This window comes from Heptranchias perlo, chromosome 2, assembly GCF_035084215.1.
Source record: "Heptranchias perlo isolate sHepPer1 chromosome 2, sHepPer1.hap1, whole genome shotgun sequence".
In the NCBI taxonomy this organism is placed as follows: domain Eukaryota; kingdom Metazoa; phylum Chordata; class Chondrichthyes; order Hexanchiformes; family Hexanchidae; genus Heptranchias; species Heptranchias perlo.
Window position 1 is genome coordinate 49,867,690 of NC_090326.1, and position 20,678 is coordinate 49,888,367.

At 43.6% G+C, this 20,678-nt stretch overlaps 1 protein-coding gene across 1 annotated transcript in view; it reads right to left on the minus strand.

Moving 5' to 3' along the window:
* LOC137339218 (cadherin-6-like) overlaps window positions 1-20,678 on the minus strand; it is a 204,682-nt gene that overhangs the window by 175,737 nt on the left and 8,267 nt on the right. Inside the window, exon 2 of the mRNA XM_068001880.1 lies at window positions 10,065-10,462. Within this exon, the coding sequence (XP_067857981.1) occupies window positions 10,065-10,295 (231 nt within the window). The 5' untranslated portion in view covers window positions 10,296-10,462. The remainder of the gene's footprint in view (window positions 1-10,064; window positions 10,463-20,678) is intronic.

A 20,678-nucleotide genomic window follows, 5' to 3' on the forward strand; every position in this document is an offset into this window, starting at 1 on the left:
CAGCCAGGAGGTCTTGGTTTCATTTCTTCTAACACTATCTAACTGTTGCTTTTACAATGTTTTATGATGGGGTTAAATGGGTTTGCTAAAAGGCTGCAATGCAGGCTAACCCGAACACTCAGGCACCTGCAGGCACTGAGCTTCACTTGGGTCTGGTCAATGCAACTCTTGCTAAGATAAACATGAACGCAAACCTTTTTCTTTAGATTGCCTTTTATATTTGATTTTTACTTGTTTTCTTTATTTTAAAATTTTCACCCTCCACTCCTCCAGACACTGACTCTCACTAGGGTATGGTTCCACTCCTCCAGACACTGACTCTCACTGGGGTATTGTTCCACTCCTCCAGACACTGACTCTCACTGGGGTATGGTTCCACTCCTCCAGACACTGACTCTCACTGGGGTATTGTTCCACTCCTCCAGACACTGACTCTCACTGGGGTATGGTTCCACTCCTCCAGACACTGACTCTCACTCGGATATGGTTCCACTCCTCCAGACACTGACTCTCACTCGGGTATGGTTCCACTCCTCCAGACACTAACTCTCACTGGGGTATGGTTCCACTCCTCCAGACACTGACTCTCACTGGGGTATGGTTCCACTCCTCCAGACACTGACTCTCACTGGGGTATGGTTCCACTCCTCCAGACACTGACTCTCACTCGGATATGGTTCCACTCCTCCAGATACTGACTCTCACTGGGGTATTGTTCCACTCCTCCAGACACTGACTCTCACTCGGATATGGTTCCACTCCTCCAGACACTGACTCTCACTCAGGTATGGTTCCACTCCTCCAGATACTGACTCTCACTGGGGTATTGTTCCACTCCTCCAGACACTGACTCTCACTGGGGTATGGTTCCACTCCTCCAGACACTGACTCTCACTGGGATATGGTTCCACTCCTCCAGACACTGACTCTCACTGGGGTATGGTTCTACTTCTCCAGACACTGACTCTCACTCGGATATGGTTCCACTCCTCCAGACACTGACTCTCACTGGGGTATGGTTCTACTTCTCCAGACACTGACTCTCACTCGGATATGGTTCCACTCCTCCAGACACTGACTCTCACTGGGGTATGGTTCCACTCCTCCAGACACTGACTCTCACTCGGGTATGGTTCCACTCCTCCAGACACTGACTCTCACTCGGGTATGGTTCTACTTCTCCAGACACTGACTCTCACTCGGATATGGTTCCACTCCTCCAGACACTGACTCTCACTGGGGTATGGTTCCACTCCTCCAGACACTGACTCTCACTGGGGTATGGTTCTACTTCTCCAGACACTGACTCTCACTCGGATATGGTTCCGTTCCTCCAGATACTGACTCTCACTCGGGTATGGTTCCACTCCTCCAGATACTGACTCTCACTCGGGTATGGTTCCACTCCTCCAGACACTGACTCTCACTGGGGTATGGTTCCACTCCTCCAGACACTGACTCTCACTCGGATATGGTTCCGTTCCTCCAGATACTGACTCTCACTCGGGTATGGTTCCACTCCTCCAGATACTGACTCTCACTGGGGTATGGTTCCACCTCTCCAGACACTGACTCTCACTCGGGTATGGTTCCGTTCCTCCAGATACTGACTCTCACTCGGGTATGGTTCCACTCCTCCAGATACTGACTCTCACTGGGGTATGGTTCCACTCCTCCAGACACTGACTCTCACTCGGATATGGTTCCATTCCTCCAGATACTGACTCTCACTCGGGTATGGTTCCACTCCTCCAGACACTGACTCTCACTGGGGTATAGTTCCGTTCCTCCAGATACTGACTCTCACTCGGGTATGGTTCCACTCCTCCAGACACTGACTCTCACTGGGGTATTGTTCCGTTCCTCCAGACACTGACTCTCACTGGGGTATGGTTCCACTCCTCCAGATACTGACTCTCACTGGGGTATGGTTCCACTCCTCCAGACACTGACTCTCACTCGGATATGGTTCCGTTCCTCCAGACACTGACTCTCACTGGGGTATGGTTCCACTCCTCCAGGCACTGGTATGGTTCCATGGCCATTAGCAATCTGCCGGTGTCTCACCCAAGAGGCCATACTTCAGGTGTGAATTTAGACTGTGAGGCAATTCAACTGTAAAGGGCATCACAGCAAAGCCTATATCTGTTCTCACCCAATGTTCGCACAGACACACTTTCCAGCACAGATCACTGGAGAATCAAATTATGAACTCCAATGTTTTTCCCTCTTTGGCCAAGGGAGCCTAAAGGCAGTTGGGCAGCCTCAGCTGAAATTAATTCATACCTGTGGTTGAGCCAAATACCTTTGGGTGGCTTTTCTTTACTTATTAAAGTGAAAGAGCAATTCAGATCTTTGCCATGCCTTCTAACATGGATTTGAGGTGGATTTCAGGCTCCGCACTCCTGTCTCCTGTAATCTGATCTTGTTTTGTTTTTTTGATGGCACGTACTTAGAAAACAGAGCCATACATTCACTATCCCCTTTGACACCACACCTAACATTGTTTTGTTTCAGGGTATATTGTGACCAATGCAAAGTTAACATAATCTATCCTAAAGGGGGGATTTTAACTCCCTCTGGAAACCTGGCGGACCGGGAGTTTAAAATGAAAGTGGTCTGTTCCTGCCCATCAGCCTTTTTTTTCACACCGCTGTTTTCCTGGGCAGTTGAGGTGCCTGGCAGACTAATGCAGAAGCCTCATAAATATATGTAAATAGGAGTCCTATCACTTAGATAGGACCCCAAAGCCATTTTAACGGCCTACTGACTGGAGCAGTAGAAACAGATGCGGAGGCCCCAAAAGGTATGTTGAAAATCTTTAGCAGGATAAAAGAAATCAATTGTCATTGTATTCAATCAAAGGCATATTTTTGTAAATCTGAAATCCATGCTAATAAGTGGTTGTTTGAGGTATCAAAAGTAATAAAGATGTGTCTCCACTGTGGGAGTTCTACAAGTATTTCAATCTTTTTACATTAAGCCTAGGCTCCAAATTCTCTCTATAAAGACTGTCAGCAATAATCTTTGTGAGGAGATTTTGAGGCGTAGACTTTATATGAAAAGTTTGAAGTACTTGTAAAACTCCCACAAGATTATGAATTTGGAGCCCCCAGTAAGCCAATTCAAATAAGTTCAAAAACAAAATGGTTTGTTTGGTCTGATTTAAGCGATTTGGCTTCAGATGAACCAGCACCTTATGCCAAGATGGCTATTAAAGATACAATAGATATAATTTTATGAATTTGTGCTCACAGTTGCGAACCTTGTTCACCGGGAGGCACATGAGGAATTTAGGCATGCACTCCCCATCATTTTCCATCCCTTAAAATTAAATAGACAGAAAATCATGAGGAGTCTGCACCTAATTTTCCTGATATGAATTATTTATGTCATTGACTGGACTCAGAAATTCAATGCAAAATGGCCAAATTTTCAGCTGATGCCAAACTAAGAACAGTGGAATCAGAAGAGGCAGCTCAGGAATTCTAAAATGAATTGGACAAAATGTATAGGTGGGCAGAACAAATGCAGATGAAATTTATTGAGAACAAGTGGAAAGTACTGCAAATAGAAGAGAAAAAATGGGCAACACACAGGCTCCGTGCACATTTTGGGCATGCTGCTGATGTCCAGTGCTGGACAGAGGGAGGCCAAGAAAATTGGCCACTCGAACGCTTGGTTAGAGGCAGTCTGGGTGCAGGCATTTTCAACACAATTCCACCTAATGTGCCATCATCAAAGTGGAAGGAAAATCTGGAGGGAACATTTCCCCATTTTATATATAGAAGCAAATAATAGTCAAAGCAGAATTTTTTTGATGTTTTGGTAAAAATGACACATTCCTTACCAGCAAGGAGCCCCTCAAGTTAGGTTTCCCTTAGTGCCAGACTGTACTGGTGATGTCACCAGTATAATGAGAGTCCCTGTGAGCTCTGCAGCAGCTACCTACTGCCTTGGGTGATAGTGTAAAACGGGCGATATCGATTTAGCAACCATCTCTGTTCCAAGGAGAACAACCCCAGCTTCTCCAGTCTATCCATCTAAATAACGCCCCCTCATCCCTAGAATCATTCTAGTAAATCTCTTCTGCACCCTCTCTAAGGCCTTCACACCTTCCTGGACACAATACTCCAGTTGTGGCCGAACCAGTGTTTTATAAAGGTTCATCATGACTGCTTATACTTTTGTATCCTATGCCTCTATTTATAAAGTCCAGGATCCCCTATGCTTTTTAATCGCTTTCTCAACCTGCCCTGCCACCTTCAATGATTTGTGCACATATACCCCCAGTTCCCTCCGTTCCTGTACCCCTTTTAGAGTTGTGCCCTCTAGTTTATATTGGCTCTCATTGTTCTTCCTACTGAAATGTATCACTTCGCATTTTTCTGCGTTAAATTTCATCTGCCACATATCCGCCCATGCCACCAGCCTGTCAATATCCTCTTGAAGTCTATCACTATCCTCCTCACTGTTTACTACCCTTCCAAGTTTTGTGTCCACTGCAAATTTTGAAATTGTGCCTGTACACCCAAGTCCAAGTCATTAATATATATCAAGAAAATCAGTGGTCCCGGCATTGACCCTTGGGGAACACCACTGTACACCTCCCTCCAGTCCAAAAAACAACTGTTCATCACTACTCTCTGTTTCCTGTCACTTAGCCAATTCTGTATCCATGTTGCTACTGCCCTCTTTATTCCATGGGCCGCAATCTTGATGATAAGCCTACCATGCGGCACTTTATCAAACGCTTTTTGAAAGTCCATATACACCATATCAACCGCATTGGTCTCATCTACCCTCCCTGTTACCTCATCAAAAACTCTATCAGGTTAGTTAAACATGATTTGCCTTTAACAAATTCATGCTGGCTTTCCCTAATCAATCCACACTCGTCCAAGTGACTGTTAATTCTGTCCGGGAGTATCGTTTTTAAAAGTTTCCCCACCATTGAGGTTAAACTGACTGGCCTATAGTTGCTGGGTTTATCCTTACACCCTTTTTCTATTCCAAAATGTGCTCTGTCACTGGTGTAATCAAAGCAACAAGGGAGATTCTATTTGGGTGTTTATGCCAGTAAGAAACTTGACATTCTAGTAAATGAAAAGGAAAACCGGATAGGATGTATAACGGGCAGCCAATCAGATATCGCCCATTTTATTCCACTGTTGAAATTGGAAGTTCTAACCAGTAAGTCCTTATTTTCTCATAATGGCTGCAAACTGATTCCTTTTGCTGGAAAAAAGTCAGCAAACATGTCAGTGGAATGAAAAGGAAATTGATAATCTGCAGGATGACAATGACTGAATAAACCAAATTTGTTTTTTTATTACATGAATTCCAGGATTTCTACCAGTGCTTTGAGGATTTCCTTCAGCAATTCCATCCACTTTTCCATGAAAATTGCAAACCAGTAGCTTTGGAATTTGTGTGTGAAGAACTGCACATCTGAGAGACCATTAAATTTAATGGAAAGGATGGCAAAAGAATTGGATTGATGAAACAGTCAGCAAACTGACAAATTGGGGGTAATTTTAACACTCCCACGATTGGCAGGAGAGGATCGGGGGGATAAATCGGCAAATATGCGAACCCTGACCCCAACCCGCTGCAAACGCGCCTATTTCCGTTTTAGCCCCAACGGGTTTGGGGACGTCTGAGTAACCTACTCTGGAGAGGCGGGTCTGTCATTATAATATGTCAATGAGGCTTCGTTCCTCAGATTTTGGCAGCCATTTGAATTTAACACTGGCCGGCCAGGTTTCCCAGAGCTCGCAAAACCTGGCAGCAAAAGGGAAACGGGATCAACCGGATCCAGCCGGTAAGTGCTTTTTAAAGCGCTGCTTGTGGGCCAGGAGGAGCAGGAGTGCTTCCCCCCGGCCCCTCAAGCAAATCTTCTGCCACGATTGGCCAACCCCCTCCCTTCAAACCAGCGTTGTTTCCCGGTCCCCCCTCCTTCCCGATTGCCGGTCCGACTCTCCCCCCACAAACCTTGCGATATTTCCTGGCTGCCGGAGACCATTCCCAACGGTCTCCAGCTACGGCCTTCTACCATTGGCTTTCCTGCCCGGCAGTGGGCCAGCCTCTTAAACTGGCCGGCTACCGGGCAGGAAACTGAGTAAAAAAATGACAATGAGGTCCCGCCGTTAAATTTGGCAGGACCTCCGCCTTCCCGGTATTTCCGAGTTTCCTTGCCGTAGGCACGCGTCCCAGCTTCGTCCCTGCCTCCCCGTAAATATCGGAGCCACTGACTCTGTAATTTTGTTTACATTAATAGATTCACAGTTTAATATAAGGAGTGTATTTGCAAATTGATGCAGAGACTGGAGATTATCAAAGCAGGCAACTGCTGAATAAATATACAGTGAAGCCTGTACAAAAGGACACCTCCAAAAAGTGGACATCTGTAAAAAAGGGGCACTCATTGACAGTCCCAAATAATTTACATTGTAAAATATACAAGCTGCACCTTGAAACCATGGACACTCGCAAATTACAAACTATGGACAGCCACTTAGTCCATTTACATCTTAAAACATGGGATACGCAGGTAAGTGCGAGGCGGCAGTGGGTGAAACAAAACAGCTTTTGTTTAATGGAGACCTCTTTACCCAGCATCTATAGTGGCAGATAACCATTCTATCTCTGGGATTGAATGCTTGCACGGCTTTATCCCGAGGATAGAGCAGTTTCTCTGCCGCTATGGATGCTTGGTAAAGAACTCCCCATTACACAAAAGCTGGGAACTGTGCCAGGCAACATCCAATCTCACTGGGGAGTCAAGAATTAGGGTCTCTGAAATCACTGGGGTGGGGGGAGGGACACCCTGAAATTGAGGGGCAGGGGGCTCAAAAGTTGGGGGGAGAGGGAGACTGGGGAATGGGGGAGAAGGGGAGAGATGGAGACTGGAGATTGGGGGGGAGAGAAGGAGACTGTAATGGGGGCTGAGGGAGAGATGGAGACTGGGGAATGGGGGAGAGAAGGACTGTGGAATGGGGCTGGGGGGAGAGATGAAGACTGGGGAACGGAGGGAGAGATGGAGACTGGGGAATGGGGGCTGGGGGGCGAGATGGAGATGAGGGCTGGGGGGAAGAGATGGAGAGAATGGCTTCCCCTCCTCGCCTGCTCATGGGTGGCTTCCTGGTTCTTGGAACTTCTCACACAAAAGCTGCTGACGCAAGATACACAACTACAAGGGACCCAACCTTTATAAGGTATAGTAAATCTAATAACATCTGTAGAAGTCATGTGATTGGATGTCACATGATCCGATGTCATGTGATAGGACGTCACTCAATCCGACATCACCTGGTCAGATGTCATGTGGTCAGAACATCCCGTGATCATGCCTCCAACCAGAGTTGGCAACCCTACAGTCGAAAAAGAGGATAGCATGCCGGAAATCCCAAGAAAACTTATATATAATAGGGGACAGGGACTCGATAAAATTAACATAGGTAAAGCAACAGTGATGAAGAAAATAATTGCACTAAAGAGTGACAAATCCCCAGGACCAGATGGTTTCCATCCCAGGGTTTTAAAGGAAGTAGGTGAGCACATTGCAGATGCCCTAACTATAATCTTTCAAAGTTCTCTAGACTCAGGAACTGTCCCTCTAGATTGGAAAATTGCAAATGTCACTCCGCTTTTTAAGAAAGGAGAGAGAGGGAAACCAGGGAATTATAGACCAGTTAGCCTAATATCTGTTGTGGGGAAAATGCTGGAGTCTATAATTAAGGATAGGGTGACTGAACACCTCGAGAATTTTCAGTTAATCAAAGAGAGCCAGCATGGATTTGTGAAAGGTAGGTCGTGCCTGACAAACCTGATTGAATTTTTTGAGGAGGCGACTAAAGTAGTGGACAGGGGAATGTCAATGGATGTTATTTATATGGACTTCCAGAAGGCATTTGATAAGGTCCCACATAAGAGACTGTTAGTTAAGATAGAAGCCCATGGAATCGAGGGAAAAGTACGGACTTGGTTAGGAAGTTGGCTGAGCGAAAGGCGACAGAAAGTAGGGATAATGGGAAGGTACTCACATTGGCAGGATGTGACTAGTGGAGTCCCGCAGGGATCTGTCTTGGGGCCTCAATTATTCACAATATTTATTAATGACTTAGATGAAGGCATAGAAAGTCTCATATCTAAGTTTGCCGATGACACAAAGATTGGTGGCATTGTAAGCAGTGTAGATGAAAACATAAAATTACAAAGCGATATTGATAGATTAGGTGAATGGGCAAAACTGTGGCAAATGGAATTCAATCTAGGCAAATGTGAGGTCATCCACTTTGGATCAAAAGAGGATAGAACAGGGTACTTTCTAAAATGTTAAAAAGTTAAAAACAGTGGATGTCCAAAGGGACTTAGGGGTTCAGGTACATAGATCATTGAAGTGTCATGAACAGGTGCAGAAAATAATCAATAAGGCAAATGGAATGTTGGCCTTTACATCTAGAGGACTGGACTACAAGGGGGCAGAAGTTATGCTGCAGCTTTACAAAACCCTGGTTAGACTGCGCCTGGAGTACTGTGAGCAGTTCTGGGCACCGCACCTTCGGAAGGACATATTGGCCTTGGAGGGAGTGCAGTGTCGGTTTGCTAGAATGACACCCGGACTTCAAGGGTTAAGTTACGAGGAGAGATTACACAAATTGGGGTTGTATTCTCTAGAGTTTCGAAGGTTAAGAGGTGATCTGATCGAAGTTTATAAGATATTAAGGGGAACAGATAGGGTGGATAGAGAGAAACTATTTCCGCTGGTTGGGGATTTTAGGAGTAGGGGTCGCAGTCTAAAAATTAGAGCCAGACCTTTCAGGAGCGAGATTAGAAAATATTTCTACACACAAAGGGTTGTAGAAGTTTGGAACTCTCTTCCGCAAACGGCAATTGATACTAGCTCAATTGCTAAATTTAAATGTGAGATAGATAGCTTTTTGGCAACCAAAGGTATTAAGGGATATGGGCCAAAGGCAGGTATATGGAGTTAGATCACAGATCAGCCATGATCTTATCAAATGGCGGAGCAGGCACGAGGGGCTGAATGGCCTACTCCTGTTCCTATGTTCCTATGTTCCTACTCCACCAGTACGTCAGGTATTGGTGAACTGTTAACAGACCCCCACCCAGCCCTCAGCACCTCAAACATTAGCAGCTGCAGCACACGGAGGGAGGGGTGCCTGGACAGGGATCTGCAGGACATTAATCCCCCCCAATTTGGCTAGGACCTCCCAAGCACTCTGACCCTACAGCAGCCACCTCGCCCTGCGCAGACTGCCAATGTAGCAGATCCCAGGATCAGGACATCCCTCCCTCAATGGAAAAGGACCCCAGGATGGTAATGAACTGGGAAACCCAACAAACAGAAAATGAACTGAAATCACATCCTGCTGGCAGGGTTCCAGAATTAGGCACGATCTCAGGTGAGGGTGAAAAAAAAAGGAACGCTGCAGGAGATTTGGCAATCCTGGGATATTTAGAACATCCAGTTTACTGGACAAACAATAACCATTTTGAAAATAGGGACACCTGCAAATAAAGGACACCCTAATTCAAGTCCATTAGGTGTCCCTAATTTACAGCTTTCACTGTAAATTGGGGTTCTATTGATGTTTAAAGGGGTTAAAGGGGGTTGGAGATGACCCCTATTATGTTAAATGTGTGTTCTTGTCAACGCATTACTTATTATCAGGTCACTTTATGTTACAAATCTAAAAAGTTATATTTGATCCCGAACAACTTTGGAACAATAGAGGACCAAAGTAAGATCATACATTCTAACATCTCCAGTCTGTACATTTTCACTGCATTTCACGACAAAATGCTGCAGTTAACATTCTCACCTTAAAAATTAAAGCCTAGAAATTACTGTTGGCAATATTAGCAAATAAATACTTGACGCATTTGTATGACATTTATTTGTTTACAATTTTAGGGATGGCATTAACCAATATAAAGTAAAGGAGTTTATATCACAGGAAGGTACTAAGCATTCGTTTGTAAGTATCGGCAACAGTTCTTTCTAATCATGATTAATAAGAACATCTCTCAATGCCTACCTTGCCCACGTACTGCGGCTCTGATCCAGTATATTCCTCCAGCAGAAAGAACTGATTCCACATCCAGCCACGTTTGGAGCGGTGCAGCACAGAAACCTTGCCACCTGAAGGTTCCATTGGCACTCCGTTTTGCAGCTCTTTAATAGTCCTTTTTGACAGCGGAGTAGGATGGCTGGGCTCAGGCAGGCAGACCCAGAGCAGCAGTAGTACACAGCAGCTCGATATCGCCATTCTTATTTCTGCGCTGATGGCTGCAGAGTCTAACCAGGTTTGTTGGCCGTGCTCCAGTTATCCGTCAGTAGACAGTGTATCCCTGACTAACCTTTTTGTTCCATTTGTAAACTACAGGTTTCTTCAATCAATCTTCAAGCTCATTTACTCTTAGTTTCTGGAAATTTCTAAAGAGGGAAAGAGAAAATAAAACAGAATGATGATTCAAAATGTGATTGCATTTTTTAAACTGAAAATATAAAATGCAGCAAATATTATTGTTACCCAATTTGAATTCCTTATCTGATCTCACTGATAAGAGTGCACAATTAGTCCACTTTGGTGATTGTGAAAATTCCATAACTGACCAGTGTGTCCATTATACAGACCCTTCTCGCCAATGACAAAAGATATGCTCCATTACGCAAGAATGCACTGACTCTATCGTGGAACTGGAATTTAAAGTCACTCCACAATGCTCTGTGCAATAGCGATGGTAAATCTACATTTCCCATGTGAGTAACACTGGTTAGGTTTTACCTATATGAAGTCTGACTGGGGAAAATAGTAACAACTCACAGAATATCAGGTGAAATGTTTGTTTGATTGGGCGATTGTGATAAAAGTTTATTTTTCCACAGTTATCGCATTATATGAGGTTTGTCCAATAATGGGACAAATGCACAAACGCTCTTATGACATTTACTGGCTGCGGTATTGAAATGAAGTGAAGAGAGCAGTCTTTCTTTGTACGGCAGGCAGCAAGGACAGTCAATTTTGGGCAGTGTTTGGGGTGACTCAACGTGAACGCAGGTAGCATTTTTGGGAAGAGATGATGCCAGGAACTTGATATTTAGAAATTGGCTCACGCCCACCTGCCGGCGTGAGCTGAGCGCAGGGAACAATCCCTGGGCCGGAACGGGTAGGCTTGAGGCACAACCGATGCTGGCCATCTCCTGGGCTTGCCACCAAAGAGGATTTCAATTTCGGCCTGCTGTGCCGGCCTTGGGTAGATCGTAGGAGAGGGCGGGGGGAAGTGATAGGGAGGAAAGGGGCGATCGGGAGAGGGGGAAAATGATCGGGAGGGTGCCAAGTGGGGGACGGCATTAGTCTTCGGCACACCTGCTCCTCCAAGCTCCACATTCAGGTAAGTATTATTTAAAAAACTTACCTTTTTGACGATGGCCTCCGGCGGTCCCTTTAAGGACCGCTGGTTAGGCCACATCCAGACCACATTTTCCTGAATGCAGCCGAATCAGCACCAGCTACGATCAGGGCAGACCAATTTTTCAAAGGGGGCCTCAAACAAGCATTTGGCTCATTATTTTCATATGCAAAGGGAATAACACCAGTTTCATAAGTGGTCCCTGGCACCTCTTTTTCTGCCTTTACCAATATGGCGGGCGGCACACTTGTGATGCATACTAAGCGCTTGCATGCCCCTCCGCTCCCCCCCATATTGGATACTTAAGCACCTGTTTTGCGCCTATAAAATGCCCTCAAATATCGATGTCACAGCCTTTCTTTAAAACTTAGCAAGATGGAAACTGATTAAAGGGAAATCATGTAAAGGTATTTAAAGTATTTTCTTTATACATTAAAAATAAACAAAGAAGCCTTTAATTAATACAAAAGTTATTTCATTATACAGGACTACACAAGGATTGCTAGCAATGAAATATGATTTTAATTTCCACTTGTGAAACAGGCCGTAACTCTGTAATGGAAATAAAAGACATGTTTCATTACTTTCTGCCATGTATTGTCTATCTATATTGGAAATGTAATTTATTAAATGGAGATTACAGTCACTGTGAAAACTTGTGTAAAATTCATTAAAAGGTCATTTTAGTCAATCTCTGGAAAAACCAGTATGTTGCCAAAGCATGCTTTTTAATACATGTATTAGAGTTGAAAATATTAAAGGAGTAAGCTGCATTTTTTACACTTATTCAATGTACCTTTATTTCTCTGGAGGAAGAGATGGACAGAAGTGTTGAGTGTGTACAAATTCTGAATGAGCAGATATTAAAACAAGCAGAAGATGCAGTGGTAGATTTTTAACTCAACAGGCATTAAAATTGGGTGGTTTCTATAACCGACTGCTCAATTTTCAAAGTAAAAAACGGGTGGGGGTGGGGGGGGACATTGAAAATTGCCACCATTTCAGACCCGCCCCCAACCCACCCATTTCCGGTTTTCACCGGGGCGGGAAGAGGGGCGGGCGACCAAACCGCTCCCAAGAGGCGGGTTGGGCCTTAAAATCTTTCAAGGAGGCTTCAGGCCTCCATTTTTCTCCAATACCCAATTTCAACCCCGAGAGGCCGGGATTCCCGGGCCTTCTGTTTTACGCCTTGTGAAAGGAGGCGAAAAAGCCCGAGACTAAGAGGCAGGTGCCTAGAAAGGCACAGCTTGAGGGCCCAGAGGAGCAGGAGTGCTTCCCCCAGGCCCAACAAGCCTACCTGCACTGACCCCCCAATGATTGCGGACCCCCGACCCCCGATCGTGGACCCCGCAGATCACAGCCCCGACCCCCGATTGTGGACCACCCCCCCCCCCCCCGATCGCGGACCTCCCAACCCTGACCTCGATCCTCCCCCCGATCCTGATCCTCCCCCCCACTCTGATACTCTCACCCCCGACCCCGATCCTCCCCCACTCTCTGATCCTCTTATCCTCTGACCCCCCCCTCAATGATCGTGGACCCCCTAATGACCCCGATCCCGATGCCCCCCCCTGACTGACCCCTGATCCCATCCCCCATGACTTACGACCCCGTGCCAACCTATGCCCACCTGTGCCAACCTCTGCCCACCCATGCCCCCGTGCCCCCCCCCAATCCATACAAATAAAGACTTACCTGCAGACTTACCGGAAGACGTCCTCTCCTTGACTGGTCTCCTGTCCGACTGAGACTAGCTTGTCAATCAGCCGATCAGTCGGACGTGAAACCGACAAAAAAAATAAAAGACGTCCTTACGCCAAAATCGTAAGGACGTCTGAGAAACTTGTACTAATGAGTTTCCTGTCCGCAATTTGACCCCCTCTCCCTTTCCCTGCTCCGTTTTAAAATTGAGCCGCTGATCTATTTTATGCCCAAGTTGAAAATCTACCCCTGTCTTTTGGAAATTTAGAAAGACACCATTTTTTGTTGCCTCAAAGAATAGAAATATGAACAATTTTACAGCCCTATTTCTTCGACATAAAAAAAAAATTCTCGTCATGTAAAGTTGATCCTTATTCATGGGTCACGAGCTGTGGCAAACATCAATTTTCATTTTTACGGAAAGTCCACCATAACTAAAGGCATGCTTGTCTACTTAGAACATGCTTCTGCTAAGTTGAGGGAATACTGGTGTGTAGGATTGGAAAAGGGATGTACATCTCCACTGAAAGAATTTGGGAAACAAGTTAGTAAGAGATTTCAAAAGAGTGTTCCCTTGTTTGGTTTCTGGAAAATGAAGGCCCGGAGGTTCTGTGGGGCTTCTCTAGATCTTCCAGGGTAACTTCCAGAGTCCCTGGAGGAATGGTCATAAATGGTCGTTTACGCCCTTACTCTGGGTGTTCTGTCAATCTCCCGCCGATGTTACATGGAGAGACTGGAAGAACTTCCGCAGAACTGCCACGCCAAATAATTTTCCTTATACACTGTAGGTAGATAAACAAACCAAAAAATTCCAGTTATGTAAATAAATAAATTCATGCCTATAATTTGAGAAAACAGCTCTTTACATTTAAGGGCTAATTTTGTGCTCCCAATAGGGAGTAATATTTGCAGGGAGCACATCACAGGAATTCGTGAGGGCATATCTTGTTATTTCCTGTCCCAAAATATCATGGCCTGTGCACCTACAATTTCGCATGGTGTACTCCGCTTAAATGCCTCTTCGCCCTGGGAGTGCAAAATTGGCCCTTTGCTGTCCATCCATTTAGGACGTGGTTTTTTATAGCGGGAACCAAAAACTATATAAAACTTCAGAAAAGATTAAATTCATTTGCATCTTTACCAAATATCTTTACAGCAATACTTAATAATGGCCAAAAGGTTCTACTTTAATGTGCATACTTAGATCAGGACTTTTAATGAATACCTCCTTTCAAACTTAAATATAATGGTATAATTCTTCCAGAGCTTATTACTGTTCTTGTAAATGATGACTATTTTTGAGTTATGAGCATATAAATATGAATAAAAATAAAAGAAATGCTGCTGGTGTAATCATTTAGAATACATTACTAAATATAAAGTACTGCAGTGAGTCATTTCTGCCAAGTCTTTCCCGATTCACCATTATTTTCCTCAGTTGCGTCTATGTTCAGCTCTCTTCCTGTATTCGCTGATTGTATTTGTGGTAGCTCAGCTTGTACATAGTACACATTGGGTTCACCCTTGAGCTTGGTTTTGATTTTTTTTAATACAAATAATGGTTTTCCCGGGGCTTTTCCCACTGATATACAGGAGTGAGGGAAGGGCTGGGGCAGCCATGCTCTAGGATTGACCAATCTTACTGTCAATCATGAAAATATACTACAAGTTTTAGGCACAAATACATACTGCAAGCTGAAACCAAAAGTCTAGTGAGTCCCTTCCGTCGAGAGTGATAGCTTTGGGAACCCTCATGAATTCCAGGCTGAGGCTTCTCACATAGGTGCGGGCCTCGGAGGGAGAACATCGTTGGAAGCATTTCATAAGCAAAAATGTTACTGTATAGAGAAGTTTAATAATTTTCTCCTAATTAGGTAATTTTTCTTAATGTCACCTTTATGTTACGAAGCCTACTGTTAGCAATAAGTCTTCAGGTTAGTGGAGAAACAAAGATGGTGGCCAAAGACATTTTTGAAAAATATTTTGATTGGATCACCTTTTTTATTTTATGTAGCTTTAGCTGGTTCTACTTTGGCTGTTTGCATATGTCTATTCCCATGTTTGATTGGTACATTCCGTACCTGTTTACATAGAATGTACAGCACAGAAACAGGCCATTCGGCCCAGCAGGTCCATGCCAGTGTTTATGCTTCACACGAGCTTTAGTTGTGATTTGTCACTGTTTTGTGAATATGAGATTTCTGCCAATCAAATGCAAGTGTGACACAGATACTGCAAAGTGTGATACAGGAAATTTGCAGAATGCATGCCAAATATAGCGTCTTATATATACTGTTTACTTGTACTTACTACAGACATCATCATAATATCTACCACAGTTAACGTATAAAACTGATTTTACTGTTTGTGATTATGGAAGGATTCTCTGCCAACATGTCATAAACGTATGAGTTACAAACTCAAATAAGAATTCTGTTTTATGTGACTAGTCTTTGGATCCAACTAAATGAAATGAAACTGTTACCACACTGCACACATTCTGGATACCATTCATCCCTGGGGATTTATTTGTTTTGAGTCCTTTTAGCTTGGATCTATTTTGATCCTGAGGAAAAATCTGCCACAAGCACAGTTCAAGAATGCTGGAGTTCTCACCCTCTACCAACGCCATACAGTCATCATACACTTTCTCCTGCCTTATGCTATAGCCTGAAGCCATTCAAAGAGATATTTGAAACAGAACTTGTAGACCCTGGAAATGCAAAAGCAGTCTTTAACCATTGCAGAAAATATGTACGGTAGAATTCCCCCCTCACAGACCTGCTCCCATCGCCACAAAATGATAGCCACTCTGTACCTCTCAATCCCTTGGGTTCTCCTGGCTCCTTTCTATGCTCCAACCTCTTTCTCCTATACTTCATGTCCTAACATCTCTTTGCTTGAAGTGAGAGGCAGTTGGGAAATAAAAGCGTCTGAGACAGAATAAGATGAGTTAAAGTAAACTGGAGACAGGTTAAGGCAGATTGGACTTAGCCAGAGGAAAGCAGGGCGAGGACACAAAAGAACAGACTTAGTTATAGCAGGCTGGGAAGACCATCTGAAATGTCACTTTTAACTGGCTTCCTTGCTACCATTGTCTAAGACTGAAATGGAACAGAAATTCAAAGAATTGGAGAAAGGACACAAATTGGATGCCTCATGTACTTTATTGCATAAGGTTTCCATGGAAAAGGAATCTGAATTCCCTGAGAATGGCAGTAGGAGAGAAGCATGTTTTGTTTAAGTGTCAATCTTACCACATATAAAGGAAGAAGTCTGGTATACTCCTTGCATTACATCTTAGAATTATTCAGGGTAACTGTGTACAGAAATTAATATCCAAAATTAAGAATGCCCGTCTCATTTGGCTATCTCCAAGAAAAATGATACTTGAGTTGAGCACTAACAATTTTGTCCTTGGGATCAATGAGGCACTTGTATGTAAGTAAAGTGGTAACATCCTGGTGGGGTTTTACAGAACGTACTGGCCTGTGCTTTCCCCATTGCTATTGGAGCTGCCTTTTTGCCAGGTTTTCTCCCCATCCCGTCTCCTGAGAGTACTAGGGTAGTAATCCGTTAGCGTCGCTAGGCTGGCGCAAACTATTCACAGGAAACAATTCCTGCAACTGAACGAGTAGGTCCGAGGCCTGATCAATATTGGTCCCCAAACCTCATTTTAATGAGTCCAGTGAGCTGCTGACACCTACTGCTTGTCCCCAGGCTGCATGCTGGCGAAGCGGAGGTCATTTTCAGGCAACTGTGTTGTGGGCAGCGGTCCTCTGACGAGTCCTGAGAGGGATGGGAGGGAAGGATGTTGAGTGAGGGCTGGCAGTGGCCTTCAGAAGTGTTGTGAATCAGGGAGAAAAAAAATTAACTTACCGTTCTGGTGGCAGCTGCCAGTGGTCCCTTTAAGGTCCATTGGCTAGGCCACATTTAGACTCAAAGAAAAGAACGGAGCTGATGTTAAGCCCCTCACTAATATATTCAAGGGGCTTAATGCCGGTATAAAGCAGCCACCTAGGATGCCTGCAAGGCCACCTTTACAAATATGGTGGTACCCATAATTCAGGCTCAGATTGGGTGTAGAACTTTGCACCCCAAAATTGTTCCTTTTTGCCTCCATTTTCTGCCTGGAAAATGGGCACAATGAGGATAATTTTTACCCCACTGAGTCTTGCTAGGGTTCAGTTCCATGGGCATAGGCAGTCGTCTGGTACTTCACCTAAGCAGCCATTCTTCATAATTGAGCTCAGACTACGAGCAATGGTAGAATATTCAACCAAGTCTATCAGACTCTAGCTTGATTCTATCCTCATGTTAAATCCACACATGGGCACCTTCTAGCAGAGTTCTCTCGGTAACAATTAGGAGCAGAAATCCTGGGTTGATATTTCCCCCCCTACCTTGCCTAGACAGCCTGAGCCAACCTGCAGCACCCAACTGTTGCTTCAATTGAGTTAAGCTAACCTAACATAGATTGGGATTTGAATTTGGTCTATTTGGCTTTGAGCTATATTGGAAGGTGGCCTATCCAATATGCCACCCAGGGGTAGCTTGCAACTGTTTTATCATGCGATGCTGCCTAAGCCTGGCTCATTCTTGTTTATGGAATTACGGAGGGCAATGTAACTGAAACTTCCTCACGATTTTCCAATCTGGAATGTGATTGAATGTTAAGGATCATTTGAAGCTGTGCTTAAATGACTTCTGGATATCTACTGTTTGTTTTTATTGCAAAGGTATCTCTCTGTAAACAATTGGACCACAGAAGGGCAGGACATCAGCTGTATTAGATAAGAGCAACCAAGATGTCATTTTTGATTTAAAACAATGCTTGCAGTCCATGCTTTACTGCTTGGACAGCCGTCTCTTCACAAACTCTGCCAATTATATGCATTTTATTAGCTATTACATACTTGAATACTGGTGAAATAAATTATGTCAACAAAAGTCTTACTATCTTGATTGGAAAAGTTAGGGCAGAAAACCTAGTTTGTTTATGTGAGTGGTGTGTTCTTGTCCCCACCCACTAAATGTAGCCACCATAGGCTGTTCCATCAACTGAATTTGTTGAAAGGGCCTAGAAGTACAACATACCTCTTTGAGGTATTTTTTTCTCTAGCATTGCATAACTTGCATGAGATTAGATCCTATAGCAAGAAGGGGTGGATTAGGATTGAGAGTAGGACTTCTTCTTTTCAATTCGCTTCTTCATATTCCTAGTACGTCAATGTGAGGAAGCATTCACCTATTGTCTTCATTCCTTCCTTAATTCCAGCCTTGTTGTGCCAGTATACTAAAATATAATTTTACGGGAGCATCATAATCCCTGTATCCACACAACATGAGCTGTGAGAGCAGTGTGAGATGGAGCTTGCGATTGTTTGCATCTGTCTGTCCTGATCAGCACTGCATGCAGCAAGCTAAGGTCATCTGCTGTAGCATTGTTGATCACTATGTGTATTCAACTAACTCTGTTGCCAATAAATCTTATCTGAAATGACTTCTCTCTCAGCTCACTACTTTAATCTCTTACTTTAATCTCTTACAGACCCTCCTCAGGTGGGCAATATGTGATGCAGTTTGCCTTGCTTTAAGCTCCCCTAAACAAAGTGTGTTTTCTTTCTGACCGACAACTGTGTTATGAAAAAGACTAGATCAGCAGCAATCCAAGGACACATGTTCAAGTAAAAAGTCCAGGAGTAAAGCTGCTATTCTTTGGAGTTTGTGCCTTATGTTTCTGCTACCTTTAAATGGTAAATAATACATACATTTATAAAGCATCTTATGTTGAATTGTCCAAAAGTATTTCATAATACAATCAATTATTTCACACAATGAATTACTTTACCCTCTTGTTTAAATAAAAATTGAACCATGTCGTGCAGGCACTGCTCAGCATGCTGTTTAAAATGTGTAATGCATTATCTATAATTTATCCATTGTGGAAGGTGTACTTAACAGCCAGGGAACTCTATACATCAGTGAATTGATCAGGTGGAATTGATTCCCTGTTGTGAAACTATCGTAAAGGAAAAGAAAGAGGTCAGTACATTTTAGTACTTGCACCTTTCATATTAAGCTGCTTTCATGAAATCGATAATAAAGGATCGTACCAAACAATCAATCGCAAACAGAAGTGTATCTGATTTAATTCCATTTTATTGAGATTCCAGGTAAAGCGAGAAGGCAGCCCAATAGTCCCAGTAGTAGGGGCACACGGTATTCCTGACGTTGAGGGTCACCAGTAAATAGTTTCATTCTCATTCATCCCACCCTCATGTGGTTTCACTTTGTGAATGTTGTTTGTACTCACCAGACTATTAATATATGCTGCATCGCATTCCTCATTTATACTGAGAACAATGTTGTCATTTGGGCTAGGCATTTATATTGGCAACCTTCCTGGTTTATGGAGCCATGCTGCCTATATGATAGGGCAGTAGGCACAAGAATTGGCCATTTGCATTATGAATCCCCAAACTATTTGCTCTGCTGCATGCAAAACAGTGAAGACAATTTGAAATCAAAGACAAAGGGCATATAAATAATATAATATACATGGATATTGTGGCCAAAATTGGGATTTGCATATTTTGACAGTCCACTTAAGGCTTATAATGCAACTTGAGGAGTTACCTGTTCTTGCAGGTATGTAGAATAGTCAGAAGTGGTGTCCACAGTTCAAAGGGATCTGAACTGACCAAATGCAGGGAAATCCCTATCCAGATCAACTCCTAATTCAGAAAGTACATTAGTACTTATCCCCAGCCTAAATCACCCGATATCTCACCCAAAGTCTTGTAACTATAACACCCTTCCAATCGCCTTGGAAAGTATACACAGTAGTTATTCATTCTTAAAGGTTACTCTGTGCCAATTACTGGTTAGGAGAGACACCAAAAATACACTGCCGGGAACAGAATTATTTGAAAATTAGAACAGAAAATGGAAATGGTAAAAAAACAATCGAGAAAACAGGAAAATGAAAAAAGGGTAAAATTCCACATTTCACTGCTCTTGCAAGTGACCTCTCCAGAAGTGACAAAGTTACTGGAGTAAGCAATTAATTAACAGCAAAAAGGAGGGTTGCTAAAACAGAAACATACATAATAGATTACAAATTTAACAAAACTCTTACATTGTTCCCTAGGCAACCCCTATTACTGGCAGCCAGAAATCAGCAAGTTAATAAAAATCCTTAAGCCATTGCCTAGGTAACTCCAATTACAGAGAGCCAGGTGTCACTAACAATAAGTCCATCTCCAGAATGAATAACTAAGTAATCTCTAATTTCCATGAATTCTTACGACTTTTGATGTACAGTAATTTTTATCAAGGAGGAATAATCAATCTGGCATCATCAAAGTTTGCTACGGCCTCCCTTGTTCACTGCAAAAGCTGACTGACTGACTGACTGACTGACAGACAACTTTGCTGTTTGAATCACCTCTATGTACATAGAACAAACTGCATCTGCAGTGAAGGCCACTCTTACCAATACAAACTTTGCCACAATCGCAAGGGATAGGCAATAA